Raw genomic sequence first — 26,865 nt, forward strand, 5'->3', positions numbered from 1 at the left:
GAAAATGAAATCAAAGCATCACGACAAAATGAGTCTCGTTAGAAACATTGTTGATAATGCGATCCATGTACGACATAGGATTGTCAAGGACTAGCATCGCTGAATATCATCAGGTACATAGTATTGACGTTTTCGTATTTAATGTAATTTATAAGATATTTCATCTGTAGAAACAACCCGTTCGTCGAAAAGTTTCAACCCAACAGGCACGATATTGTTTAAGAGACTGTCCGCCGTGAACAAGATTGGGGGTATCAAATAGTAACGAATGCCATGCTTTACCGCCGTCGTAACTCATCGCAACTCATCGGGTACATGCCTGATGATATGCTGTCCTCCTAAAAGTGAGACCTATGCTAACTCCTTGTGCCCCCTAGTTTATATGTAATCTTCATGTAAGAACTTTGTAATAGTGAGACTAGATTAGGTGCCATGGACTAGAGCGTCAACAAGCGTCTGTGCATCGTAAAATAGCTTCCCGAGTACCGCCGTCTGTTTCGGCGTTGATATCACAGGAATCGCGGACTTCGTCGTCTTTTTAGTATAAGCGGCAAACACTATTCCTCGATTCGCCATCCCACCTTGTCTTACGTGGGTGTCGCCAGTCTCATTCCGGTTTGTCGTGATATGATCACTGTAGAAAGAGCAGGTCCACCCTCGCGATATCATGCCCGGAGATGCAAGCTCGTCGCGGTACTCTTTCCAACCTTGGAATCCAAGCATCTTTTTATGGAATTGTGTGTGAATCCGAAACGGCGACCCAAATTGATTCAAGCCATATGCGGCAAGTATCCGACCAGTTACCTCAGATTTCGGATTGGCGACAATAGAACATCGGGCCGCAGCATGATCTCCATCCTGGGCTCTGCGTTGACGATCCGTGGAAGTCGATCGTCGTGATGGGTCCGAGCCGTCTCCCTCTGCTTTCGGCCAGAGACTAACAATGTACACTAAATCAAAATTATAGGCATTGGCAATGCTAGCTGCCCACATTGCGCCTAATGCACCAGAAGCGTTGGTTGGCGAATAAGCCAAAGTAAGGAATTGAGAATCCGTTGGTGTACGAGGCGGAGTGAGCTCTCCAGACGAGGAGTTGATCGCAACTGTGGGAGCAATCGGCCTATGTCGACTAGAACGGCTTCTGCCGATAGGAGTTTTGGGCGAATCCTTTGGCGGTGGTGTTGGTGGCATGTCATCTTCGACTTCTGCTTTAGGTGTGGTAGGTACGCGCTCCAAAATATCATCGTCTTCGAGGCGATAAAAGTCATCAAGAGTAGGCTCCCTCAGGTTGCGATCGATCGGTCTATATTTAGTAATAGTCGATAGGGAATCCAAACTCCCAGTCTTTCGCACGAATCGCGATCGGATCATGAATGTGCTTTCTTCTAATGGGGTGCAAGCCAAAGGTACCGGGTCTTGTGGCCTGGTACCCCACGATTCCCTGGTGGGGTGCGAAAATTCCGAACTATTTCCAGAGTTAAAATCAAGCGATGGCTGTGGTGTAATTCGAATAGGCGATGCGAGAGCCTTAGCTGGCACGAGTCGGTCGTGCGAGGCACGCGAACACTCTTCCTCACTGTCTGAAGTAGGTGGAGAGTCAGGAGTTGGGATCGGGATCGGCGAAGGTGACGGAGTTCCCGGCGAGAAAGAGAAATTTTCAGCCAAAGCTTTACTTGGTTTCCGGGAGGACTGTGTAGGTGGTATATCAATCATGTCTACCCTCGTCCGAGGCGAGGGTGGCGTAGACAAGGTCGGAGATGGTGGCTTAGAAGCTGATGGTCCCGCATTGTTTGATGACAACTTGGCGATACGGTCGTCAATAGAGGTATCCAAGCCGAGATTATTGAACAGTGAAGATACGCGCTGAGGATACCAATCCAATATGCTCTCTTCTTGGGAGCCTTTGGCAGTACGTTCTTTGGCTGTGACTCCCTTTTCGTCCATGGTAAGAGCCTCTGGGAACCTGAATCGAGATAACCTCGGAGTACCAAGAGGACGATTGGTATTCCTGGTAGGTGTTGATAAAGGCTGTATCGGGTCGCTGGGATGGTATCGGTGATTCAAGATATCACCGATGGAACCAATTGAAGACCGTCTTTTCCGATTTCCATGCGGACCAGGTAAGCTCTGAGAGCGCTCTTTAGCTTCTCTAGACCATGTACTGGGTTCCTCTCGAGGTTTCATATGTATCGACGTCGGATTCATAAACGACGGCGCTGGGAAATGTTGATCATCAAGGGCAGACACAGCCGAAAGTTCTCTGTTTTTTGACCCTCTGTCTTTATCCCTCTTCCTAGAACCACCAAAAAACCTTTCCAGCCTCTCTAATCCGTTGACCATCTTTGCTGCCAGATTGAATTCTCCTAGTCGCGCTTCTGCCATTGTGTCAACCGATGAGCTACACTATATTGTCGGACCATGGCACGGAATGGCTTACCTGCTACGTAGCTTCAAAATGAGAGGTATGAGGTTATAATAAGCTAATCGTATCTTTACCAGTGGGGCTTCTCTGGAGCAATAGCGAAAGACCGTGATTCAGGAGGAATGTGTAGACAAGACAATTTCGTGAATGTCCCTGACTTCCAGGCGACTCAACAGGGAACCTGAGTGAGTGATATCAGAGGCCGATTCGCGACACACCCAAGTGTAGACAAGGAGAACTCGCGGGTGTCACGAGCCGACTCGTAGACGATAGAGTAAATATCGCGAGGTTTGATGTAGTGGCATCGCACAGCCGACAGACAGATTGGTGATGTTAGATAGCACAGCAGGTAGGCTCGAGGGGCACCGAATAAATTCGAGGGTTAGAGATAAGAGAAAGAGGATGTCACAAGCAGATGTTGTGTTGCCAATGTCCCTAGTGCTGAGTACTTCCTCTTAACACCTGTGCGGATTTTCACCTATGAGACGGTAGATGGGCCAGAAAGGAGGTTGCAATGTCTCAACCGCGGCCGGGGTACCGGGCGCAGGGATAGGTCTTGAAAATCAAGACTAGATCACGGTGGCGTCTGGGGCAGTTCAATGCTGGGAAACATTAGCTGGGATGTAAGTGCGGGTGTGGTTCTGAGTAAAGCAAGTTAGGATACTAGAAAGAAGAGCGACAAGGCACGATGTCGAATAGATGATGCGGGATTTGATTAGTAGATATTACTAGTGACTGGTATGCCAAAGTAGATGGGTTATGTTATTCGGAGCTGGCTAAACAAGGAAGAGAACACTGAACGAGAAGATGTTTGGTATGCAGACTTACAATTTGATATGAGGATCGTTCGATCCCAGGAAATATTACCTAGACCTCTAGGAGAATGAGCAGCAGTAAGCTTGTATGTGTAATGTTGTGCGTCATGTTAGCTGGTGGGCAATCGAGTCACTTAGCCATCCAGCCAGCTCCTCGGTGGCAAATGATGCAGGAAACAACAAGTTTTCAAGTCTCAGCTCATCTGAAGTTTCGAACGTTAGGTAGAGTGATAATGAAGGAGGGTTGTGATGGGATGAGAGAGGATTCGGGGCTAGGTACAGTCGTTTAATACGTAGGTACCTATGTAGGTACCTGGATACTTTACATCAAGGTACCTAGTCGCAGCCCAACTCCATTGGTCAACATGGCTGGTATAGCACCAATTTAGGAATGTGGGCTGGTTGGCTGGGATTCTGGTTCTCCCAGCAGAATCTTAAGTCGAACTTGCCATCCCGTACAATTTCAAGCTTCCAACCAGGAAGTAGATACCCAAATACCTAAATGCATTCTTAGAGAGGGCAGTCACAGCCAAGCACGGTGATATACTCAATTCGAGACTGTCTCCCTTTCTGAGAACAAATCGGAAAATATATGTATGGGATGAGAGGGGAACCTTGAAGAAACGGCTAAGACCCGAGCAATTCGAGTCCCCCGTGTTCTCCGTGTACAACAATCCTCTCCTGTACTCAGTCTTAGTGTTCAAATTCCAAGATCTGATGTCCTTCGCACCCATCCTGCAAGTACGATATATGCGCATATGCATAGTACCTGACTATCAGCCGTTAACGTATCTTGCCTTCGAAATAGAACAGGTCTATTGGACATATAGCGCTTTCTACCAACTTAGGTAGGCCAGCCTAGGTGAGATGCGGCAGTCACAGCACCCGAGTCCCAGGGCTGGGGTCGCCCACAACGGCTTTTGGCCTCCATTGACTTTGGCCATTTGAGAGGCCTTCAACCCTCCCCACATCAGCGTTAGCATGGTGGGTTGTGTAAGACACGATATACACTATGGATACTAGAAGCTGAGAAATCAACCCGCCCCTTTATCCCTTCTTAAAAAAAAGGAAAGACGAGAGGCTCGGTACGCTACCGAGAAAGTCACATCGAACTTAGCAAGCCTCGGCTGTCGTAGCGTATTACGAGCCGTGGCTGCTCCCGTCGTCCCACTTGAGACGTAAGATCACTCCCTCTCAAGGGTTTAGGGGTAGGTATCGAACGGAAAAGTCGGTAGGCCTACTGGCGTAAGGGGCGCAAGGGAGCTCACGACGTCGGTTGTGTAAAAGCAAGAGATGATAGTTTCCCTAAAGCGTGGGGTTGAAGTTGGACAAAATACAAGGTACCTGGGTACAATGTCCATATTTGGGCTGGTGGGGGAAAAAATCAATCTTGGCGATGAAACCGGCTAAGCCCAATTCAACGAATTAGCACAACCGGCAGCATTTTCGATGGTAGTAACATTGAACATGACCTGCAAATTTGTAATCTACAAGGTAATCAACTTTTACTCTCTTCAAGTCTCACGAAAAATCGCAATTACAGCATCGAACACTGCTTACACTCTTATTTTTCTCTAGATGTCAATTCATGCATTACAGTTTAATTGAGCTGGGGAAAAGTTGTCGGTTACTCTCCGGAGTAAAACGTCTACCTCTAAGTTACTGTCTCAATAATGAAGATCCACTTCCTCCTTTATTTTTATGTTAGGTACGGAACACGTCTCGTCTCTCACCCGATCCACAGCCTTCGGATATCGATATCCCCTCCTCTTTTCTTTTTGTTCTTTTTTACTTCAGCTTTGCTCTGGAGTTTGAGGGTCGTGTTTCGATTAATCCTCAAAATGAGAGACCAAAAAAAAAAAAAAAAAAAAAAAAAAAGGTCTAGAAAAATACACTTCCAAGGTTATGTAACGAGGAAAATGGGATCGATACTGAAGAACCTGATATCCTGCCAGATGCCGCGCGTACGTAGACGGATAAGCTGTGCTTCTCAACGCCGCAATGTCCCGTTCGAATCACAGAGACGACGTGAATTATAGGAAGAGCAATTAAGCTCCGAGCCTTGCGTCGGGGACGTGCAGGCGCCATTCTAGGGTTCCCCCCATATCTATCGGGAGGCGATATACTCAGCGAGGTATTCTGCAATAGCATGTCACTCTGCAATAGCATGGTATCGGTCATCCTCATCCCTTGAGATTTGTCAAGATCTGGTCTTGGCACATATACGTCCCAGTCGGTCGGGTCTTTTTCGAGTCTACATGAGCTAATGTTTGTGATCTGTCAGCTATAATTTTATAGGAATATATATCGTCCAATCACTTGCGATTGTCGTTGAGACTCTCTATCAAGCTGCATGCACTAAGGCAGGTTCACAATAGCTTAGGGTCTACGACATCATCAGGAATGAACGTCGCTATCTCTGGGGATCAGCCGCATAATCTGATTAGGAAGATTTACATTGCTGCATGAACTGATGGAATTGCTTATTCGGATCGATTCGTTTGGTTTGCATGAGTTGACATAGTATCCCCGATGGGGTGCGTCATCCTGTACTCGGAGGCCTACTATTCACGACTTTCTAGATCCCCATCCTCCCTTCTCGACGCTACGGATCTAGTCCGCCGTGCGTATTGCTACGCGTCCATCAGTCTATTAGCCTTCTTGGATATCGGCGTTGTTTCCGAACGCCCTGGCGTTCTACATATTGCTTCAGTGGGTTGTATCTAGTTTATTTAAGTTAAAGGGCTTCGTCGTGAGCTAGATTGTTCCAATAGAATCTTGTGTCTCTAGGATAGCTAAATAAGCTGGCTGGCTTGGTAGCTCGTATGAGAAGAGCGGCGCTAACTAGTGCTGAGATTATTTTCCCAAATGTGCCACGGTAGATATAGCATCACGCTTGTAGAGTAAGAGGCTTTCACATCTTCCTCGCGTCGTACGTCCTCCGGGTTATATGTCTCGGTGCACGGTAACCTGCTTCTCGAGGGCCAATGAGTCTCAAATAGAAGCGACAGGGTCCGGACGCTGAACTCTTTTACGGTTGCGTCCGAGGGGATCAGATCCGAGCGATCCCTAGCCCTGACGTGACCCTGCCCGGTTGCTTTCGTTGCCTATGCAATATCCCGTGACAGTCGTGCCGAGGTGCTCAAGTCTCGACATCGATTGGATGGCGCCGTTCTAGCTTTGATCTCGGATGTCACTCTTTTAGCCTTGAGATCGGGTCGTTGTTGAACCCTTATCTGCAGAGATTCCCAATGGCTTCGTGCATATGCTTTTCGAGATCCAACTCACTAGACCCCAGATTCTATCCGGACGACCCGAATCACGTAAAGGGGTCAATTCTCCGCGAAACCCACTTTACAGAACCATCTATCAGCCTCCGCGCAGTATTCGTCGAATCGAGTAAGAACAAGGCGGTTGAGGAAATTCCTCCGAATAGGGTTATTTTCTTAATTCACTGCAGGAACGTGTGGAGATCAACCAATCTCCGAAACTTGAAGTCGTCACAACAGTACACAAGCACAGCAGCCTGTATTACACGGCATGACTCGACATGGCTCGACTCGACCTTTTGAAACTAGTGCTACGGGCGGTGAGGACCAGTCTTGACAATAAACATCCATCTCGTCAGGGAAGCACAAATTCATAAGAAATATCATAGAGTCCCCCTACTTGGGTAACGATATACGCCATAACTACCTATGCATCCATATTTGCTATCGCCTCTAAGTTATATTAAGCGTCCATGTTTTTGGGTTTCACGCTCGCGTATTGGAGGATGCTGCAACGCCGTTTTACGAATCCATCTGTTGACAATCACCTATGATGCATGTAGGATCGCACGGCATTCTCCAACGTGTACGACTCGTCGCCGATCTGCATTCAGAGCAAGTGTATTTGAATTCATAATTGTGTAGTCATTGATCTAGCTGATTAATATCTTTATACATGTCGATCTTTCGTGCGCCTTATTAAATCAGCTCGTACTCTCATGCAGCCAAAGAACACCGTATGCCATAGGAAGTAAACATGTAGAGTTCACAGCAAAGTAAAACGGGCTACCTAGTACTCGGTATGATGACCCTGCTCATTTTGTAATTTTTTGTCACAACCTGGAGTAGGTCGTTACGTTCATGTTGTGGCTACCATCCGTTCTAACTGTGGTTCGTCAGTATTAGGACGTATAATAACTTACAACTGGTACATACCCTTTCTTCTCGATCGCTTCACCGATCAGGTTCAAAAACGCGATATAAACCTCGTCGGTAAGGTCGCTAGCCTGTAAACTCCTGCCCTTCTTCCCGAAGGCGAGGCGTGAGCATTCCTATAAGCACAGTTTAGCAAGTGTATCCCTCGGCATCCATGGATACCTCATCGAACTCACCCTCGTAATAACCGCGCCTCCAAACGCCGCCAACCCCAGGGTTTCCGCCTCGCCAAGCTTCCCGTCGTGGTCCCAAATGCCATCCAGGTAAGCCTTTCGCCACGCCAGCATCGTCGCGATACTACCCGTCAGGGTATCTCCTTGGCCTCCGCTCCTCTTGAGGCCACCCGTCACATCCACCGTCAACGTCGTCTCGCCATTCGATATATAGTCTCTCCCACCCTTCTGCACGATCGTCACGCCACCCAGCGCCTTGGACAGGGCCTCGACCTGTCGCGTGGAATCAGCACCCTTGGCAGCCTCGTCGGGGTCACCGTCCTTCTTGAGCCCCTTCCACAGCCGGCCAAACTCGACCACGTTCGGCGTGAGCACGACCTCGCGCCACCCGTGCACGAGCTCCGGCGTCTTGGTCACGAGCGCGAGCGCATCCGCGTCCATGACCACGGGCATCTTCCGCTCGCGCGCCGCAGCCAGGACCCGCGCGCACGTCTCCTGCATGAGCGGGTCGCGGCCGAGGCCCGGCCCGACCACGAGGACGTGTAGCCGGGGGAGCATGTCGATGATCTTGCCCGATATGTGCGCGGGGTCCGAGTCGGCGACGGCGTGGGAGGAGTCGGAGGAGTGGTGTGGGGAGGGCGATTGCCGCATCAGCGGGTGCACCATCAGGTTCGGGCTGTAGGTCTTTATGACCGCCGCGGCAGCGGGCGTGCAAATTACGTGGGACTGTGGACCGAGGACGAGAGAGTGTTAGCTTTGCTATTTATTGCCTGACGCCTCGTAGCTCGTAATTTAATGCTTTGCATAGAATAAACCTAAGTGAATTGGAGTAGGATGGAAAGCTCGGAATAGAGGAAGCGGTGCATAACGTAGCGGAATCGAATGTAAATAGGTCGGTAGGAATAGATGACACACCATATCGCAGCCCAGCCGCGCGCTCGCCATGGCCGAGAAGTACGGAGCACCCGTGTAGTCCTCGCTGCCTCCAATGACAGCCACGCGGCCCAGTTGACCTATTACATCGCATTCAATTAGCTTCTTTGTATTTTCCTCAAAGCTCTGGTCCTCGCCGGCAACCACCGAGCTGCTACTGCTCTTTTCTTCCCCACATCTAATCCGGAGCGAGGGAGGAAAAGCAAACGCACCTTTATGAAATTTCTCCAGCATAGGCGGCACGATCTGCCGGACCTTGCCCAGTATCTCTCTCGTGGCCGGCGACAACATGTCGGCGGCCTCGGAGCTCATGTCTCTTTGCAGAAGAGCCAAAAGGTTGGAAGAGTTGAACCGTGCGAGATCCCGGTCGGACCGCGGGGTAACGGAAACGAGCGATTGAAGTGGGATGGAGCTTCGACTTCGACAGTTGATAAAACAAGAGTACGAATTGTCGACTGGAATGAAATGTTGCAATTTAGATATGAAGGGGTCCTAGAACGGTTCTGAAGCTGAAAAGGAATAAGTTTATGGGTTATTTGTATGTTGGTTAAAAAGTTGTTGTGCCATGATCAAACCACTACATTTGACATATTGAGTATGATGTCACCAAGAGACACCCGTCCAATAAAGTAGCTCATTGTGACTTCAAAGTATTAGTCCTACCTCGGAGTGATATTACGGCATGCAAATTTACGTTACGACATATTGGCTGAACAATGTGCGCAAAAAGAATCGAGTGCTCTTGAGTTTTTGGCTCTATTTTACAAGGGTCGGAATTGGAATGCTTCCATCTAGAACCCGTCGTTCTCACTATTCAGCACCCTACCCGTCATGTGCCACCCCTCTAAAAGAAATATGGTCCACCATCATAGGTCCTTAAGGTATAAACAGTCCCTCCGTTTGATGCCTTTTATGATGTGTCTAGGAGACGAAGCTCTTGGTAAAGCTGGAGACAACATCCCGCAACTTCTGCTCAAGATCCTTGCTGAGCGCACCTTCCTTGTCGATGGTAGCAAGCAGGTCAGCTTCGTTGGTCTTGAGGTGGGCTAGGAAGTCAGACTCCCATTGTAGAATCTTGTTGACGGGAACTTGGTCGAGGAAACCATTGACACCGGCAAAGATGAGGGGAACCATCTCATTGACAGCCATAGGAGAGTATTGCTTCTGCTTGAGAAGCTCGGTCAACTACAAGGGGGCATAGTTAGCACATATTCATAATCAATACGTTCAAGTTAGCAAGTTAGTACTACTTACACGTTCACCACGACTGAGGGTCTGCTTGGTAGCGGCATCCAAGTCAGAACCGAACTGGGCGAAAGCAGCAACTTCACGGTACTGGGCCAAGAAGAGCTTGAGCGAACCAGCCACTTGTTTCATGGCCTTAAGCTGAGCAGCGGAACCGACACGAGACACAGAAAGACCGACGTTGATGGCAGGTCGGACACCCTTGTAGAAGAGTTCAGCCTCCAAGAAGATCTGGCCATCGGTAATGGAAATGACGTTGGTAGGAATGTAAGCGGACACATCACCACCTTGAGTCTCAATAATAGGTAAGGCAGTCATCGAGCCGCCGCCGTGTTTGTCGTTCATCTTCGCAGCACGCTCCAGAAGACGCGAATGCAGATAGAATACATCGCCCGGGTACGCTTCTCGGCCTCAAATCACGTGATTTAATATTAGTATGGTGTTGTCGTGAATGGAATGAAGCCAAAGAGGCCATCGTGAGTGAAGGAGGTGAGAAAATGGAAGAGTGGGGCATGTGGTTGAATGTGTGGGGCGGTGTGGGGCCAATTGAAAGTGGGGCCAATTGGAGTTGGGGTAGAGTGGGGCAGGTGGGGTAGTTTTTTTCAAACTCACCTGGGGGACGTCTCAAAAGGAGACTCATTTGTCTGAGAAATATGTTAGATGAGAGATAGAAAGAATATTTAATGGTTATGTAACAACTTACCTGTACGCGACAGCTTGCTTCGATAGATCATCATAGACGATGAGCGCATGCTTGCCGTTGTCCCTAAAATATTCACCCAAACTAGACGCTTCATTCATGACATGATTAGCCTATAAATATAAGGTGGATCCAGTGTTCAAGGAAAAGATCGCTAGGTGGTGACAGAAAGCGTAGTAACATGAAAAGTTTGAAAAGTAGTCCGGGTCCAATTCGGGTCGACTTCGGGTTGAGCCCAAGTCCTCCTGTATTTCTTGACATATCTTGGAAAAAAGCTCTTTCTCGCTATGATCCCCATGCAAATGGTCTCGATTCCAATTTCCTCTGGGTGGTGGAGGGTGGGGAATTTATAAATTGGCCCCTTGGGCCTCGGCTGCGGCAACTTTGGCAAGGTGTGCTTTGCTTCTCAGATGCTTGTCAAGATGTCCTTTAATATTAAAATTTTTCGCACACGCCCCACAAGAGTACTTATTGTATAGTCGATTTTTCTGTACTTGGAATCGTGCTTTCATGGCGCGGGTGGTTGGTAGTTGGTGGCTTGGCTTGACCACCCGCCTTGGTCTTATGGCCTTCGCCCTCAACATGCCTCTTTAGGTTCGCGGCGGAAGCGAAAGTCTTGTCGCAAGGCTTGCATGTGAATGTGCCGGCGGCGATGTAGTTGGCTCGGACCTTCGCGTTGACCTTGGTGCGATGCCTCTAGCTCCTTAGGTGCTTGTCCAGGTGGCCCTTGATGTTGAAGGCCCAGTTGCACGCCCTACAGAAGTACTTCTTATAAGCCCGATTCTTCTCCACCGCTGCTCCTTCCATAAGAGCCCGAGCGGTTGGTTGCTTGGCCTTACCACCCTCGGCCACGGCAACCTTGGCCCTATGGCCTCGGCCGTTGTTATGCCGCTTTATCTTGGTGGCGGAATCGAACTTCATGTTACTCGTTGTGCACGTGAAGGTAACTGCGGCGAGGTGTCTAGCGCCAATTATAGTATTGTATGGAGAAAGAGGAGGGATTTATTTGCTGGCCGCTTAGGCCTTGGCGGGAACGAGAGGGTCGGTGGGAGACTCAGAGGGGTCGGCGGCGGCTTCGGCGGTGTCAGCTTTTGCCCGGCGGCCCTTGGACATCATGTGCTTGTCCAGATGTCCCTTTATGTTGAAGGGAACGCGGCAGACATGGCAGAAATACTTTTGTAGTTGCCGGTTCTTCTCCACTGCGGAGCGTTCCTTGAGGGCGCGAGTGGATGGTGGCTTGGCCTGGCCATTCGCCTTGGCTTTATGATCCCGGCCCTCGACGTGCCTCTGCAAGTTGGAGGCGAAGGGAAACATAAACTGAAAGAATTGAAGCTGTAAATTTGAACCGAAAAGAGCCAGACGGGAGATTCGATGGTTGTAATAAAGGGATATTTATAGACTGGCCCCTTGGGCCTCGGCGGTGTCGGCTGGTGGGGATTTCGGGGGTATGGTGGGCGACTTAGAGACGAAGGCGGCGGCCTCCTCTTTCGCCCTGTGGGCCTTGCTCTGGAGATGCTTGTCGAGGTGGCCCTTTATGTTAAAGGGCACCCGACAGAACCTGCAGTAGTACTTGTTGACTGCCCGGTTCTTCTGCACCGCGGCTCGGTCCTTGAGGGCGCGGGCGCTCGGCTCCTTTTCGGTGCCATCTGCCTTGGCCTTGTGGTCCCGGCCCTGCTCATGCCTCTGCAAGTTGGCGGCGCAGGCGAACGTTTTGTTGCACAACTTGCAGGTGTGGATGCCCGAAGCACGGGCACGGCCACGAGACTCGGCAGCCCAGGCTAGGGGCCGATCGGGGTGCTCCCGTCGCCACGCCTCATTCTTGGCCCTCTCCTCCTCGAGGAAGTTGGGGTTGTTTGCCTTGTCTTCCTCGCGCCGCTTCTTATCGGCCGCGGCCCGTTGCTCCTTTCTCTGCCGGTCGATGGCCTCAAGTTGCTCCGGCGTCAGATTGAGATCGCCGATGGGGCGTTCTTTCAACGCCGTGTGAGTGCACAAAGGCTCTCACACTACATCGGCTATGTCCCTGTGGTCTCGGCCCCTTACTGTAACGCTTCAACTTTGCGGCGGAATCAAACTTAACGTTACACGTTGTGCACGTAAAGATGTCCGCGGCAAGGTGTTGGGCGCGAATTATGGTATGGAGAAAGAGGAGGAATTTATGAGTCGGCCCCTTGGGCCTTGATTGGGATGGTGAGTTAGGTGGTGGTGGTGGTTTGAGGAGCGGACTTGGCGAGAGCGGACTCGACGAGGTCGGCCTTGGCGATGTGGGCCTTGCTTCTTAGATGTTTGTCCAGATGCCCCTTTATGTTGAAATTCTTCTCACACACCCTACAACGGTACTTGTTGTATAGTCGGTTCCTGGCGATGGCGGATCGTTCTTGGAGGGCGCGGGCCGATGGTGGTTATTCCTTGCCGGCTGCTTTCGCCTTGTAATCCCTCCCCCCCTCGTGCCTCTTCAAGTTTGCGGCGGAGGCGAAGGTCTTATTACAGAGTTTGCACGTGTGCACCCCAGAGGCACGGGCACGTGCACGAGTCTTGGCAGCCCAGGCGAGGGGCCGATCGGGGTGGGCTTGTCGCCACACGTTGCTCTTCTCCCTCTCCTTCTTGAGGTACTCGGGGTCCTTGGCCTTTCTCTCTTCCCGCCGCCGTCTCGAGTTCCGACTCGACAATTGGGCCTCATGTAGCTTCGTCTTCTCGTACATCTCGAGGAGCTGGGCGGGGGATAGGTCGACGTGGCCCCGTGGCCGCTCCTTCAGCGATGTATGCGAACAGAGGGGTGCCCAGCCGACGGCAAGGTGAGACCAGGACGGGAGAAGGGGCAGGAGAGTCCATAAATTGTCCAGAATATCTGGCCGGCTCGCAAAAAACAACCGGGTGAACACACCTTCTACAGCAATCATTCGAAGGCGAGCAAGAGGAACCAATGTGGGAGGTGTGACGGATCAGCCTTATCACCTGTAATATCGCGAGGCTGTCCGACTTGCGATTCTCCTCTTTTGGTGGTTGCTGGCTCAATTGGCAGGTGATAGCTTCCACCCGCAGGCTCTTTGATCCTGTCGTGACAGGAGGTGGAGGTCGCATCCAGGCCAATAGGCCTCTGCTGGTCATCTTGTACCCATTTCCCAAGGAAGCTTTGATGCAGAACGGCAACGAGTTTCCCAGATCGTAATCCCTAAATCTTGCCTGGACCCCCTTGGTCCTTCTCGTCCCAGAGCCGATGTAAAGCTTGGGCAGCGAGCCCACCTTCCTCATCACGATAGCGTAAACACCCCAGACCCTGTGGGCAGGTGGTGGGGGCTCTAGGCCGGCCCAAAGGCCCTCAAACCCTTGAAGCTGGAGTATCGCTTCGAGTTTGTGACGTGGCTATCACACAGCCTTCTTTGAGATATACTATGCAAGTGTTAGTTAACTGTCTGGTTCGTTTAGGGGAATGGTAGAAACTTACATTGGTGTTTCACAGAGGAACTCCCAAAGATCACCAATCCGAAAAGAGATGCCGATAGAATGATGAATGCTTCTGGAAATGTCTCGATTGTCCCAGCGTATAAGTCGTTGAAGAATACAGAGTCAAAGAGCCGCTCAAGTACGTGTAGTGAGGTAGGGTAGGCGGCATCAGAGGTACAAGCCAGTCTGATGCGACTATGCGGATCGCTGACAACGTGAGCTTGTCGACAATCGCTTGGACACTTGGCTTCGCCTTTGCCATTGGGACAATTTATTTTGTACTCTCCATTATGATCGTTGTGTTGCTTGGTCGGTGATTCTAACGAAAAATTGATGGAGTGGTATGAAGAGTGAGAAAGAACAGAATCCAGGATGGCCTATCGGACCTAGGAAACATTGCCCTCTTTTCTCTGTTGAAGATTCCAATGGCGTGGTATCAAAGGTGAAAAAGGATGCAGTCTAGGACATCCCTTGGGCTTTAAGACATCGCCCTCTTCTCTGTTGAAAATTCTCCCGGTGTGGTATGAAAGGTGAAAAAGGATGGAGTTCAGGACAACCCTTGGGCCTTAAAGATATCGCCCTCCCCCGAGGTCAACAACTTCCAGAAGGCACGTCCTGAGAACATTTTGCACCATGAGAACATTTTGCAACCTGGCAAGTGCGTCCTGCCCGGAAGGCATGCCTTGAGAACATTTTGCACCCTGGTGGGTGGGTGTTGTCTGCGAGAAGGCACGTTCTGAGAACATGTTACACCCATGGCGGGGTTGTACTATCCGGAAGACAAGTCATGTCCCGAGAAGACATTGCACCCAGGGCGAATGTGTACTGTCCATGTCCGGAAGGGAAGGCATAACCCGGATGTAATAGCGAAAGGAAAAACAGGAGCAAACTTTATGTAAACGCAAAATAGACGGGGAAAGAAGAAAAGAGAAAACTTACCAGTAAATGGAGCAATATACTGCAGAGGAGCAGCTTCAGAGGCAGTCGCAGCTACTACAATCGAGTACTTCATTGCATCGTTCTCCTCGAGAGTCTTGACAAGCTGGGCGACGGTAGATCGCTTCTGGCCGATGGCAACGTAAATACAGTACAGCTTCTTGGTCTCGTCGTTGCCGCTGTTCCATCGCTTCTGGTTGAGGATGGCATCGAGAGCGACGGCAGTCTTTCCAGTCTGACGGTCACCGATGATCAACTCACGCTGTCCACGACCGATGGGAACCATAGCGTCGACGGACTTGAGGCCGGTCTGCACGGGCTGGTTGACGGATCGTCGAGGCAAGATACCGGGGGCCTTGAGCTGAGCTCGGCGCTTCTCCTTGGTGTTGATAGGGCCCTTGCCGTCGATGGGGTTACCTAGGGCATCAACAACACGGCCAAGCATTTCGATGCCGACGGGGACATCAACCTAATAGCGATTAGTGGTGCTGGTCGATTTAGGCTTAATTATAACTCATATACTCACAATTGCTCCGGTACGCTTAACGGTCTCGCCCTCCTTGACCAAACGGTCAGAACCGAAAAGCACAACACCGACCTGTCCAGCTTCCAAGTTCATGCACATTCCCTTCACACCGGAAGCGAACCTGCGCAATGGTTAGTCACATATTTCGCAGCTCATGGGAGTAGGTGCACCTACTCAACAAGCTCTTCGGCCTGGACGTTGGCCATACCGTGCACACGCGCGATACCATCACTATAGACCCAAAGTTAGTAAATATGATTCAATTGCCCAACCTAAAGTTAGAATGCGATTATTGCGACTATAACATAATATATGGGAATTATGTATGCTCGCAACAGCAAATTTGTATAGTAGTTGTGCTGTAGGAATAGATCGCCGCCTGTTGAAAAATCTCGCTTTCTTGGCTCCACACATACCCGACGGAAAGAACACGACCAGTCTCAGCCAAGCTGGATTCTTCTGATACACCACGAATTCTTTGCTCGAGGATAGAAGAGACCTCGGTGGGTGAGGCTTTCGCGTCGGCGTAGGATCGGGCCTGTACGTTGAAAATGGCGGGTGCGGCATTTCGTGCCTATAAAAAAAATTACACCGTTAGCCGATAGTCCGAAATTGTGCACGATAAATAACCAGGTAGCCGCAGCTCTACTACGAGAGCTCCAGAAGCTCTAGAAGCTTCAAAATAACATAAAAAGCTTCAATTGAGCTTCGCAAATTCCCATAAAATGCTTCGGCATCGATGGCACGACCTCGCCGATGGAATTGAGATGGCATCCGGACTACCAAGGTTCAAACGTACCGTAACGACTCTGCCCGAGGCAGAAATTGCGCTCACGGCGCGCGTGGACTGTCTAAGGGCGTTGCGAAACATTATGAAAGAGGGATATTTGATCCTCCAGGGTAAAAGGAAAAATCAATTGCAATTTTTAATTGCAATTGGGAGAGGAGATTGAGGAGGAGGAATGGGTATTTTGCTGTGGTTTGCAAATGGAGACTTTTTCGAGAGGAGTGCTGAGGCGCCCGGAAAACGAAGGGGAGGAAGGAAAAACGCGCACGGACCAGCTATTGAAGATACAGTAACCCCGAAAGGTTCCGACTCATCGGCGTGGCCAGCTAATATGGCCGGCACAAACTGTTATTTATTTCTCTCCATCCATATTTACCTCCACCGTTCACGCGCAAACCTGTGCTTCTACACTTCATTGTCTTGGTAGTAAATATCAACGAAGTACAACCAGGTTTAAAGCATGTCTCACTTTCTCACCATATACAGGTTACTCTAACAATAAAACGACAGTAATAAAAACCGATCAAGACTCCTTCTCGACATATCAGAGGCCATAGCAATGTCTAATTACCAGTCTAGCCAAATATCACTTAGGGCCCACACCTTGGATACGACTTGAGCCTCAATGAGTTAGAAAGATGTTGAAACGTCATACTCAAGATATCCATTTCAACATCAACCAGGAATCAGCATGCTTATAATGCAATGTAGCAGGTTTAGACCTTCAATATCAATGTCTGTTCACTTCTCCATGTCACTAAACACGATGCTTACCTAATTATCCAAATCATCTTCCGACGTACTTTCAAAGCAGAGCCTCACCAACGGCGACCATAGGTTAATACCAATTCTAGTACATCGTGGAGGTGGTTTTGTTTACCTTATTCTGTGCGTCTCAAGGCTCGGGTCCACTCAACTAACCACACCTTTCTACTCTGATATATGGGCTTATTGCACTTGTATCATGTTTAAGTTGAATATATATGTATCTGGATCATGTATCGATATAAAGAGTCGTAAATTAGTCGGGTTAGTCCAATCCTTGACACTCTCACATTCTCAAACGCCAAGAACGGCTCCGAATAATGAACAAGATAGTTGTCTTCGAAGAAAGATTCCGATTCTACAAGCTTGACCTGATGTTTGGAGAGAATATGCTGATAACACCCACCAAATCTTTGAGTCTGAGGAGAGCGTTGCTGCTTCGAACTGGTTTCCGTCGCAGAGCTCCAGAGTCAGGCTAATATCCAATGAAGTCTGCTTACTTCTACCTTAATATAAGTGGTTCTTTCTACAGTTCGACAAGAAGCGGGGGGATGATGAGATAATGCAAGTACATACCTACCTAAGTATCTTATACCACTGCACACAATCTAAGACGCCTTCACCGACAGGGACATCTCGCATACTATATCCTCAACCCGTATTAGACCCGCTTCTTTGATCAGATTGCGGGGATGACCACACTTTGTATCGAACTCTGCATCAATCTCGGAAGGGATATCGAAACCGACATAATCAAATCAAATCGGTCTGTGATGTTGAAAGGGCAGGGATACACCACCGAGCCTTCCGACCCGTGCTATACCGAAGACCTATTCCTCCCACCTCGAAATACTCCATAGATCTCACCCGGAAAGCCAGCTCAGGGGCTAGTTGCCAGGACTACTCAATCGCAGCGTCGGTTTACGAACCAAGGTATAGCAAATCATATCGACCATTTTTACTATTTTTGGTGTGCTAATTGCCATATAGCAATACAGCCATACGATAAATTTTTCCCGAGTGACTCTGGTGTGCTGCCTTGTGGACGTTGAAGTCCCGTAAACCTTCTAGGTTGAACCTAATGGCACGTGTTTATATACCAACTCCTTCCATTGCTCCTATCGCACATGGCACCGTATTCGTTATCCAAGTAGCATAGCATCGTCTCTGATGCTATTGGCCATACAGCCTTCACAATGTTACATTTATGAACGCGACGCTTTCTTGCATTCTAGGACCCCCACTATTGCGGCCGAAGTCAGCATTTTCTTGATGGATAACGCTTAGGAGTAGTAATATCCGATCAAAATCGACTGTAGAAACAAGTCATACGGAAAAAAGGGGACGGGTGTTACATACGACTCGAGCCCCCCGCCCGGTGGACTTTGATCACGACCAAACCAGCTCGATCGGCAAGCTTTTCGAGTTGCTGCACAGTCCTCTCCAGAGATGCCCAAGTCATCATGATAATATCTATAGCCGCAACCTCTCGGTCTGGAGGATCTGTCATTATATGTTCGTTAATCAAGACCCTCGCTTGCGGTTCGTCTTCTGGGAGCGAGTCCGCCAGTATCTTCAGGATGTTGACGCAATCGTTATCGTCGTAATCGTGGAGGCAACGCCTGATGAAGTAGATGAGGGCTCCTGTGTTCATTATTGCCATTAGAAGACCGCCATATCCGTGCGAGAAAGAGACTTATGGGTGGTTCTTAATTACCTTTGACCGGCTGCTCCTTGTGGAAATCCGCCGCCACTTTTTGCACGTTCTCCATGACGGGGTCATTCGCATGCGCTTTCGTGATGCTAGGAATCATCTCTTCACGGTCCTCAACTGCGCATCGGCCGGGAGGAATGTTAGGATATTTAACCAGATTAGCCCGCAATGAGTGGCCGAAGCTTCCGCCGACGTCGATGATCAACGTCCTATTCGGGTTCGTCGCGGCGTACTTTCCAACCCAGGTGAAGTCATACGCGCCCGTGTGTGGCCACAGATATCCCGTCATCGCCTGCATGGCCAAGCCAAACTGCTCTATATGTTCCGTGCCCTGCTGCGCGAATACCTCCCAGGGGGTCAGTTTGCCGTCCGCCCCAGAAGCGAAGGTGATCGGTATGTTCGTCTTGCCAACCGGTAAATTTGGCCCATACTTGCCGAAGAAGCCGGGTAGTTTCGCGAAGACGGGCTGGAAGTCGTCATACAGCATGGCGAATGCAGAGCCGTTGCTATTGCCAGTTTTATACCTCAACGACAAGCGTGAATGAGCGACAGAGCCGGGTTTTGGCTGTAGAAGCGTGCCGGTTGAGACCAGCATTTGTCCCATCCGAGCTAGGAGGTTAGCAAGGCATGACAGGACGACGGCAACAAGCCAGCCTACAAACAATTTCCCCTTGGGCACCTACTGATGCCGCCAGATCCTGGTATGAAACGCCCCCTTCTACGGGGATTTTGTCAAAGAATTTCCACTTCATGAACATCCGGATACAGGCCCATTCGCTTAGCTACACACTCCACCATTAGCGTATCGCAATGAACATTTATGCCAGCGTAAACGTACGGTGACCATTTGTTCAGCAGTTGCTTCCTCGGTATGGATTAGTTCATTCAACAGTGTCCTTGCGGTACCAACTGCCATTCGCCTGGCGAGGTCTTCATCTTTGTCGATAGCACGTAATGCTTGGATATGGGCGGAGAGTTCTTTGGACAGGACCTCTAATTTATCAATTTGTAGAGCTGCCATTTTTTTCGATCATAAACGCTGGCTGCCTAGGTAGGTAGGTAGGATAGATACTTGTTGGGAAACTAGCAACAACTTGGAATCGATAAGGCCTCTATCACCCTCTAAACGTAATGTGCCTATGGCAAGGTATTAATATGGGAGGCAGGTGAACATGTCTATCGGAGGGGGGTTAAGAAGAAAGGGGTTTTATATATCTAGGGGTACACAACACAATATGTCCACATGTTATGTATGCCGAGACACCGATATATGTATGCCTTTAGGGACCTCTTCGCGACTCGCGACTAGAGCTGGCTCCGATGGGTAGTGGATGTAAACAGCTAGGTACCTTATCATCCATTTCATCCATATGATTTCGACTGGGTTAAAACTGGAGTCAGCGACGTCAACGCTACTACCACTCTGCATGAAGTCCTATTTAGCGGGGTTAATGCTGCACTTGTAGACCTCGATGCTGATATTCCGAGAGTCCGGTTCACTTGCTAAAGTGAAGTGGCTACCGAATCAGAAGCGACTGATATCCATGATACCATGGATGCTGCTGTGCCAGGCTGCTTCTAGGTGGATATACCAAAGACAAGGCAATATCTTAGTTGTCGAGCATGTTACTAATAGTTACTGCGACTAGCCTAGCGCGGTGGTCAGCTTATATACTTATGTAGGTACTCATAACATCACAGGCTTGCTGGTTGACTCTGTGTTCATCCCACATAGATCTGCTTCATACTGCATAGCATGATATAAACGTATAACGTGATCAAAATAAGCGAGGAAATCAGCATGGATGGAACGTAATCTTGGAGATGGAGGGCTCGAATCTGGAATACTTATCTGTCTGCTATCTAGGTACCTAGTCAACTTTTCCTCTGCCTGAATACATTCTAAACATAACCCCTTAATACGGCACTGCCAACAACTCGCAGACTATTTACCACATAGAAATATCCGGTGGAGAGCGGGGCTGGGGCAGAGTCACTCGGTTCGTGGAGTGCGGAGATATCCAGATAGACCTTTGGGAAGCTTTACAAGAGTTGTCATGACTCTAGAGTTCCTTCTCCCTCTCGGCCTGTTCAAATAATGAGAACTTCTAAATCAAGCTGACTAAGACGCTGCGGGTCCCCAGTCCCGAGACGCACGTTAAAGGCTCGCAAAATCATTTCCTAGAAAAGAGATTGCTGACTCAGTTGAGGTGTAAGAGGCTCCCCGATATGTATACTAGACTTTGGTAACATAGAAATTCGGTGGGGGGAGATAGAATGATGGACGGGACATTCCTCCCACCAACTGACTCTCTTGTTTACAAGAGGCCACGATGTGGTGACAGGAGCGGAAGGAGACGCACGAGCTTGTATTCGTGCGGCGTGTAAGTTACACCAGCCCCAAGGGCCTGTGGAGCTTGTGGATGAATGGGTGTGTCTGAGATCAGTATTAGGAGGGATAGAATGTTGTATTGTCGAGGTTCACTCCAAAGCTAAAAGCTCAGAACCTGTTCTTATATACCCCTCACGATGCGACTCGCACCTTCCTAACAAGTAGACTCCATCTGTCTGTGGGCGCTTGCTTAGAGGTTGACCCAATCCTAGGTCTATCAAGCCGCATCGGAAGTTTGAATTTGGACTTCTAATAGCGCTTCAACTTGGTAAGTTCCCTTTCACATGCACCTACCTCCTGCCTGGCCTGTGATCCTATGGATTATTTTCTAGTCTTGGCCGAGTGCAGAAGTATTACTTACAAGAAGGTAACTATTATTCACTTCGAGCAAATACTGCTCTAGCTTCAGGCGCTTGGCTTCTAGCAATAGCGCTATTGATCGATGTAGATTGGTATGCTTGAGTACTCTAAAGTTGTGTTGTGTTGACTTGAGACTGTTGCGTCTGTATGGATCACCCATATTCTTCTTCTTGCGTACTTTCGCTTTTCAAGTTTCCTCAAACTTTTCTTTTAACCATGGGTCCGGTTTTGGGTTTGATAGATCTGATAGTTTGGGCCGTAACTTTCCAACGGTATAGTTGACTTTATATTCAAATATCTTAATAACTAATCCTTTCATTTCATCTGTGTGCTTCTCGACCTGGTCGACGTGCCGGGCGAGGGTAATTTCATTCGGTCTTCGGTATCTTCTTGAAATATCACCTCTTATTGACATATAAAGTTCACGAGTATCGTCAAGCCATTTGTCAGTGCGCCGCCCCATATGCCGAATTGTGTCGAGCCGCTGCACCTTAACCCCTAGTGCACGCGATCGCAAGCTAGCATTAAATAGTCGTGTCTGGCTGAGTGAGATCGTACTGTTTAAAGGTTGAATTAAACTAATAGGGAGAATTCGAGAGGGGCCGCCAAGGCAGCGCGATCGGGCAGACATGATGCTTTCTAATCAGTTAATGGAGACATGAGAAAATATAGCCCAGATGAAAAGAGAGCAATTCGAGTTCTTCTGGTGAAGCTTGAATGTTGAAATTAATCGCGACAGGTCCTGAGGGTGAATACAGAAGAAGAAAAAAATACCATCATGTCGATGCGCAAAAAAAGATAACGAGTTGATAAGAAAATTAAGGGTCAGAATCAACCTCCCTTACAACGGTATTTATTACTTATCAAGCGTTATTCATTAAACCGGAATTCTTATGGAATCATTAGACATTATTATTATTACGTCTTTAACCTTGTGTCTATTCAATTAAATCGATCGCATTATACGTCGCACCGACATGAGGATTTATCTACACTTCCCCCCTCCGGTAACCTCTCAAAGGATGACTTTCAATTCTAGGTAAAGGTGTTACCCCAGAAGCATCCTTCGCAAGTGTAGGTAGCTTCGCGCATCTGCGCGTGTTTTGTGTTTCCGTATAGCTGCAGTTATTGACGGAATGGTCCACATATATGTTTTCTTGGCTGTTGTTACCGTATTGCAACGCTGATGGCAATGATCCGAATAAGCTTCTAGTGCTGTCGACCACTGTTCGTACAGACAATCTATGAATCAAGTATCGTAAAGTCGGCAAGCAGGCGGCGAATACCCCAATACCACATTCGATCATCCCCCAGTAGAGGTACTCCGTTATCACCACTGAAACAAGAAAGTTAGCAACGGACAATGCTCACCTACCTTCCTGTGTAGGTACATATGTTGAGAGGACTTACAGATCTGATCTTCGTAGGGGTTGTATGTCACGTCTGCGTGAACATCTCTGGTAATTACAAGGAGTCGAGTCAATGATGCTCCAATGGTCCTGTCGTATATTAGTTATATATCTCAATGTACTCGGATCCTTTACCTACACCGCCCCTAGGAGGAATACACTAATAATTGCGATCTTCTTGGTTGTTGACAAGCTCAGGCGCCAAATCTAGGTATTTCATGTTAACACGCCTCATGATAAGCCTCAACGGAGTATCTGAGAACTTACCAAGGGAACAGGGATACCAATTATAACGACGTCCGTGATGAAGTCCGTAACTCCAAACGCAAGAGAAAAGTGCTGAGTATTAACGCAATGTGACGTTATATTCTTAGCGCTCGAATTGGTGCCCCAAAGCACCCAGAAGTCTAGACCACACTCGAATATCGTCGTGGAGAAAAATCCAACCGTCCATAGGCTTACTAACACGGTAATCACGATGAGGAACCTATCGACTGTTGTATTGACCGAGAATATCCTCCTATAAAAGAGTAGGAAAGATGCCTTAGTACACCCCAAGGCCAGCGGGATCATACAAATAATAATAAATTCGACCTAAAACAATAGGAATAAGGTTATCAGTCATCTTATAAAACCGCAACGCGTTCTGCTACGTACCTTGAAGGCTGTCGAAAGCTGCGCACTACTAATATCAAGGGGGTTTCCATTCAAGTTTTGATCGATTTTGGTAGGATATCCGAAGGCTTCCTGGGAAACGCCATAAACTAAACAGGCCCCTATGCTTGTTGTGAGAAACTGAATATCTGTTATTAATGGAATCACATCGAAGTCTTGCAAGGAATGAATACCGAAGCTGGTATCATAAGCCAGTCATCAGCCAACAATCGTTGTTGCTGTTTCTGTCGAGTCCAAATCCGAAGCAAAACGGAGATAATGTCTAAAAGAGACAGGACAGCTGCGGCGGCGACTATATGCCCGGGCTTACAGTAATATTCCAGTATGATTGACATAGTTCCGTGAAGTTCCCTCTATAGCTGAAGGGATGATATCCGGGAATAATGGGTTGAGGATTCATGGTCCTTTTAAAGCTGGCACTAGAATCATGCCCAGACAGGGTGTTTCCAATCATTGCAACTTGGTCAATAGAAGATATACTAGCCGATGTGACCGACCGTAGAGAGCCTTCTCGGTGACCGTGTTTGTGTGGTTTTTGCTGAATGATTACTCTCTATCACGAATCGTGTGCGAGAACAACTGTGTACCTAGGTATTCTACTATTGTATTCTACGCTGGCGGTCTCAACGCTTCCATGCATAACTTGGTAAAGTAGTGGTGGCACAGTCCTGTTGTGATACCGACCATGCTTACAGGTTTACCATGTGTCCTCCAACCGGGGCCACTATATCAAGCCACTCAGCACATGTTGGAAACCGATCCACAAACAACAAAGTCCGGTTATATTATATCATCTTAAGTACCTACCTAAGTAGGTAATCATGCTGTCGAATATCCGCCCGTATGGAAAAATACGCGGCCTATCTAAATGATTCGGCAGTATGGAGGACTTCATACAACTGTCCTATTCGATCTTATAATTACTTACCTATCTCTCTAGAATGCCCTGCCTCAGAGGTTACTAAGACTAGTGGTATTTTCAGATAAACTATGCGTAGATCAGTTCCGCACATGGACTTCCTAGCCAGTAATGTCTCCTCTCCTTACAATATTTATGGTGTTTAAAACTCATTCGCAGAGATCTGGGGAACAGTGGGTTCCGAGTAAGGGAGAATCCAACCCGCAGATGTAAATCGGCAGTAGTGTAGGTAAGTGAGGTTAAGTAAGAGGGCGGCACGGTTTCGTACGTACCTACTTTTCTTACTAAGGGCACGGCTACGCCTCTTTGCCGCGTCTTCCGTTGTGGCGGTTCTTTTTTTCTTAAAAGAAATCCCGTATTTTTTTTTTTTTTTTTTTTTTTTTTTTTTTTTTGTTTCCTATCAACTATACTAAGATTCTTGTAGTTTGTGCTACAAATTGTGGGATATAAACTCGTACAATCGTGGCCCTTCAAGTATCACCATGGCAAACAAAACCCCGGACCGAATTCGCGTGGGTATTATCGGGGGTGGATTGGCTGGTGCGACTCTAGCAAACGCTCTCGTCGTCCATTCTCATCTCGACATCGAAGTATTCGAAGCCGCTTCCAAATTCTCAGAGCGGGGCGCCGCTGTTGGATTATCCATGAATGCGCAAAATGCCCTTCGTCAAATAATTCCTTCTGCAGGAGATCTCCTGGCAAAAGCCGGGGCCGTAAACATGAACTCTACTCGAACTATGCTAGTAAGTTTGCTTCGGTCGCTCACGTTTTCTTAGCACGGGTGCTTAGATTAGCCCTTAGGGCTCAGGGCCGGCTGCGGGAACATTTCTCTTCGACATTGCAGCGGACGTGGACCCTGGTGTGATAATCCACCGTGCTTCGCTTCTGCGCGAGCTTCTGGCTCCCTTACCCCAGGAGATCTTACACGCCAATAAGAAACTAGCAGCCATAAAACCCAGTGGCAACGATGGAGTCGAAGTAACGTTCCAGGATGGGACTATGGAGCATTTTGATGCTATCATCGGCGCAGATGGTATATTCGGCGTCGTCCGCGATCACGTCTTACAAGATGCTGCGGAAGAATGCGCGGCGTCTCCGGGCGGGTATTGGGACAGTAGAAACCTGGTACCATTCGAAAAGGCAAAAGAGGTCCTTGGCGAGAAATATTTCGAACTTGATCGCCAATGGGGCTGGATAGGAGATGGCGCCTTCATACTGCATGATATCCTGGAGAATAGGACCGTGGTTCAAGTCATTATTTCTGCCGTTGAACTTGACCCCCCTAAAGATCGGAAAAGACCATTGACGAAGGAGTTCCTAGACCAAACGCTGGATAGATGGCTAGATGGTCCAATTGCAAAGGGAGTAATAGAGGTACTTGCCCCCTAAGCAATACTCTTTGTGTTTTTAATTCTAAATTCTGGATCACGAAGTGCTCATGAGATTCCAGCTCACCCTTGACCAAGATGATCCGCAGGGCTACTCTCAATGGGAGCATAAGTCAACCAAAACATACGCCAACGGTCGTGTGTGTGTTGCCGGAGATGCAGCTCATGCAACGACTCCCGTAAGCGAACGCAAATCTCTCTCCGCCCTTGCCCCCCTTTTTTCCTTTTTTTATTTTTTTATTTCCTTCCATTTTTAAACCCCAAACTGCCCCCCAGCGCAAGCACTAGACCATTTCATATCTCATAACACGCTCTATACCACGAATACTCTATTGGGATGCTCAACTTTTGACTTTATACTTTAGTGGCAAGGTACCGGCGCTGGTTTAGCTATCGAGGACGCCATGGTCCTAGGCGCTCTCCTTAGTAAAGTCACCTCTTCCAAAGACATACCGGCAGCATTCAAAGCATATGACGAAGTAAGAAGGCCCAGATGCCAGAGAATCATCGATTCGAGCCGGGAGACGGCGAGGATATTCTGTGGGAGGAACCCTAAGATAGGCCTAAATCCCGATAAGCTAAGGGAAGTCATCCGTCCTAGATGGAACTTCATTCTCGGATTGGACGTAGAAGCTCACAAGGCGGAGGCCGTACGTCTATTAGTGAACTATCTCTGATTAACCTAAGGGATTACTTAAGACTCTCGAAAATTCAAGCCAGCAAATGACGTACCCAACTGGAACAAACTAATCCCCTATTTTAAATAATGGATGGTTCAAGATCTCATAAAACCTAGCTAGACAGGTACGCGTACGTGACGCGTGCTCCTTACATGTAGCAACGCGTGACTCACCACGCACCCGTCTCAAGTTTCAACGAGAATACAGACTGACGCTGCTACCTAGCTAGTCATCCACTCTTAATTGAAATATAGATATCATAACAATTACTCAATTTTTCCAGGACACTAAGCCTGATGGCCAGAGATGGCTTAGTTGGATTGTCTGCGCTAGGACCTCCTCCAGATGTGGGTTGTTAGCCCTGTCACATGAATCGAACG

The 26,865-nt window shown here is 48.5% G+C and overlaps 10 protein-coding genes across 10 annotated transcripts; 2 read left to right on the forward strand and 8 right to left on the reverse strand.

Moving 5' to 3' along the window:
• Positions 1 to 118: 118 nt before the first annotated feature.
• F4807DRAFT_79315 (uncharacterized protein) lies at positions 119 to 2,740 on the reverse strand. The gene is made up of 2 exons (XM_048003497.1): positions 2,438 to 2,740; positions 119 to 2,375 (listed from the first exon to the last, which is right to left on the reverse strand). The coding sequence occupies exon 2, from the start codon at positions 2,338 to 2,340 to the stop codon at positions 424 to 426; it is 1,917 nt and encodes a 638-aa protein (XP_047854467.1). The 5' UTR covers positions 2,341 to 2,375; positions 2,438 to 2,740; the 3' UTR covers positions 119 to 423.
• A 261-nt stretch (positions 2,741 to 3,001) lies between these two features.
• On the forward strand, positions 3,002 to 3,655 carry F4807DRAFT_424996 (uncharacterized protein). The gene is made up of 2 exons (XM_047997930.1): positions 3,002 to 3,024; positions 3,290 to 3,655. The coding sequence occupies exon 2, from the start codon at positions 3,306 to 3,308 to the stop codon at positions 3,525 to 3,527; it is 222 nt and encodes a 73-aa protein (XP_047854468.1). The 5' UTR covers positions 3,002 to 3,024; positions 3,290 to 3,305; the 3' UTR covers positions 3,528 to 3,655.
• A 3,460-nt stretch (positions 3,656 to 7,115) lies between these two features.
• Positions 7,116 to 9,134, reverse strand: F4807DRAFT_425013 (Ribokinase-like protein). Its single transcript, XM_047997931.1, has 5 exons — positions 8,761 to 9,134; positions 8,531 to 8,628; positions 7,619 to 8,341; positions 7,443 to 7,558; positions 7,116 to 7,392 (listed from the first exon to the last, which is right to left on the reverse strand). Exons 1-5 carry the CDS (start codon positions 8,858 to 8,860, stop codon positions 7,389 to 7,391), a joined length of 1,041 nt encoding a protein of 346 aa, XP_047854469.1. The 5' UTR covers positions 8,861 to 9,134; the 3' UTR covers positions 7,116 to 7,388.
• Positions 9,135 to 9,469: 335 nt separating this feature from the next.
• Positions 9,470 to 10,594, reverse strand: F4807DRAFT_460241 (F1/V1/A1 complex, alpha/beta subunit of ATPase; the record flags this gene model as incomplete). The annotated part of the gene is made up of 4 exons (XM_048001496.1): positions 9,470 to 9,733; positions 9,803 to 10,203; positions 10,406 to 10,437; positions 10,497 to 10,594. 4 exons carry the CDS (start codon positions 10,592 to 10,594, stop codon positions 9,470 to 9,472), a joined length of 795 nt encoding a protein of 264 aa, XP_047854470.1.
• A 595-nt stretch (positions 10,595 to 11,189) lies between these two features.
• F4807DRAFT_460242 (uncharacterized protein) lies at positions 11,190 to 11,807 on the reverse strand (the record flags this gene model as incomplete). The annotated part of the gene is made up of 2 exons (XM_048001497.1): positions 11,190 to 11,454; positions 11,548 to 11,807. The coding sequence occupies 2 exons, from the start codon at positions 11,805 to 11,807 to the stop codon at positions 11,190 to 11,192; spliced, it is 525 nt and encodes a 174-aa protein (XP_047854471.1).
• A 976-nt stretch (positions 11,808 to 12,783) lies between these two features.
• F4807DRAFT_79615 (uncharacterized protein) lies at positions 12,784 to 13,826 on the reverse strand. The gene has a single exon (XM_048003499.1). The coding sequence runs from the start codon at positions 13,740 to 13,742 to the stop codon at positions 13,167 to 13,169; it is 576 nt and encodes a 191-aa protein (XP_047854472.1). The 5' UTR covers positions 13,743 to 13,826; the 3' UTR covers positions 12,784 to 13,166.
• Positions 13,827 to 14,457: 631 nt separating this feature from the next.
• On the reverse strand, positions 14,458 to 16,434 carry F4807DRAFT_79613 (mitochondrial f1 ATPase subunit). The gene is made up of 6 exons (XM_048003498.1): positions 16,196 to 16,434; positions 15,813 to 15,970; positions 15,571 to 15,627; positions 15,397 to 15,517; positions 14,874 to 15,339; positions 14,458 to 14,823 (listed from the first exon to the last, which is right to left on the reverse strand). Exons 1-6 carry the CDS (start codon positions 16,265 to 16,267, stop codon positions 14,720 to 14,722), a joined length of 978 nt encoding a protein of 325 aa, XP_047854473.1. The 5' UTR covers positions 16,268 to 16,434; the 3' UTR covers positions 14,458 to 14,719.
• A 1,143-nt stretch (positions 16,435 to 17,577) lies between these two features.
• Positions 17,578 to 19,444, reverse strand: F4807DRAFT_425028 (S-adenosyl-L-methionine-dependent methyltransferase). Its single transcript, XM_047997932.1, has 4 exons — positions 19,321 to 19,444; positions 18,666 to 19,271; positions 18,308 to 18,592; positions 17,578 to 18,191 (listed from the first exon to the last, which is right to left on the reverse strand). Exons 1-4 carry the CDS (start codon positions 19,418 to 19,420, stop codon positions 18,154 to 18,156), a joined length of 1,029 nt encoding a protein of 342 aa, XP_047854474.1. The 5' UTR covers positions 19,421 to 19,444; the 3' UTR covers positions 17,578 to 18,153.
• A 2,936-nt stretch (positions 19,445 to 22,380) lies between these two features.
• On the reverse strand, positions 22,381 to 23,503 carry F4807DRAFT_425033 (uncharacterized protein). Its single transcript, XM_047997933.1, has 4 exons — positions 23,091 to 23,503; positions 22,963 to 23,030; positions 22,825 to 22,913; positions 22,381 to 22,750 (listed from the first exon to the last, which is right to left on the reverse strand). Exons 1-4 carry the CDS (start codon positions 23,394 to 23,396, stop codon positions 22,404 to 22,406), a joined length of 810 nt encoding a protein of 269 aa, XP_047854475.1. The 5' UTR covers positions 23,397 to 23,503; the 3' UTR covers positions 22,381 to 22,403.
• Positions 23,504 to 24,521: 1,018 nt separating this feature from the next.
• F4807DRAFT_425036 (salicylate hydroxylase) lies at positions 24,522 to 26,686 on the forward strand. The gene is made up of 5 exons (XM_047997934.1): positions 24,522 to 24,681; positions 24,842 to 25,160; positions 25,219 to 25,791; positions 25,868 to 25,984; positions 26,171 to 26,686. Exons 2-5 carry the CDS (start codon positions 24,900 to 24,902, stop codon positions 26,480 to 26,482), a joined length of 1,263 nt encoding a protein of 420 aa, XP_047854476.1. The 5' UTR covers positions 24,522 to 24,681; positions 24,842 to 24,899; the 3' UTR covers positions 26,483 to 26,686.
• Positions 26,687 to 26,865: the final 179 nt, after the last annotated feature.

This window comes from Annulohypoxylon truncatum, assembly GCF_022578515.1.
Source record: "Annulohypoxylon truncatum strain CBS 140777 unplaced genomic scaffold F4807scaffold_15, whole genome shotgun sequence".
NCBI lineage: Eukaryota > Fungi > Ascomycota > Sordariomycetes > Xylariales > Hypoxylaceae > Annulohypoxylon > Annulohypoxylon truncatum.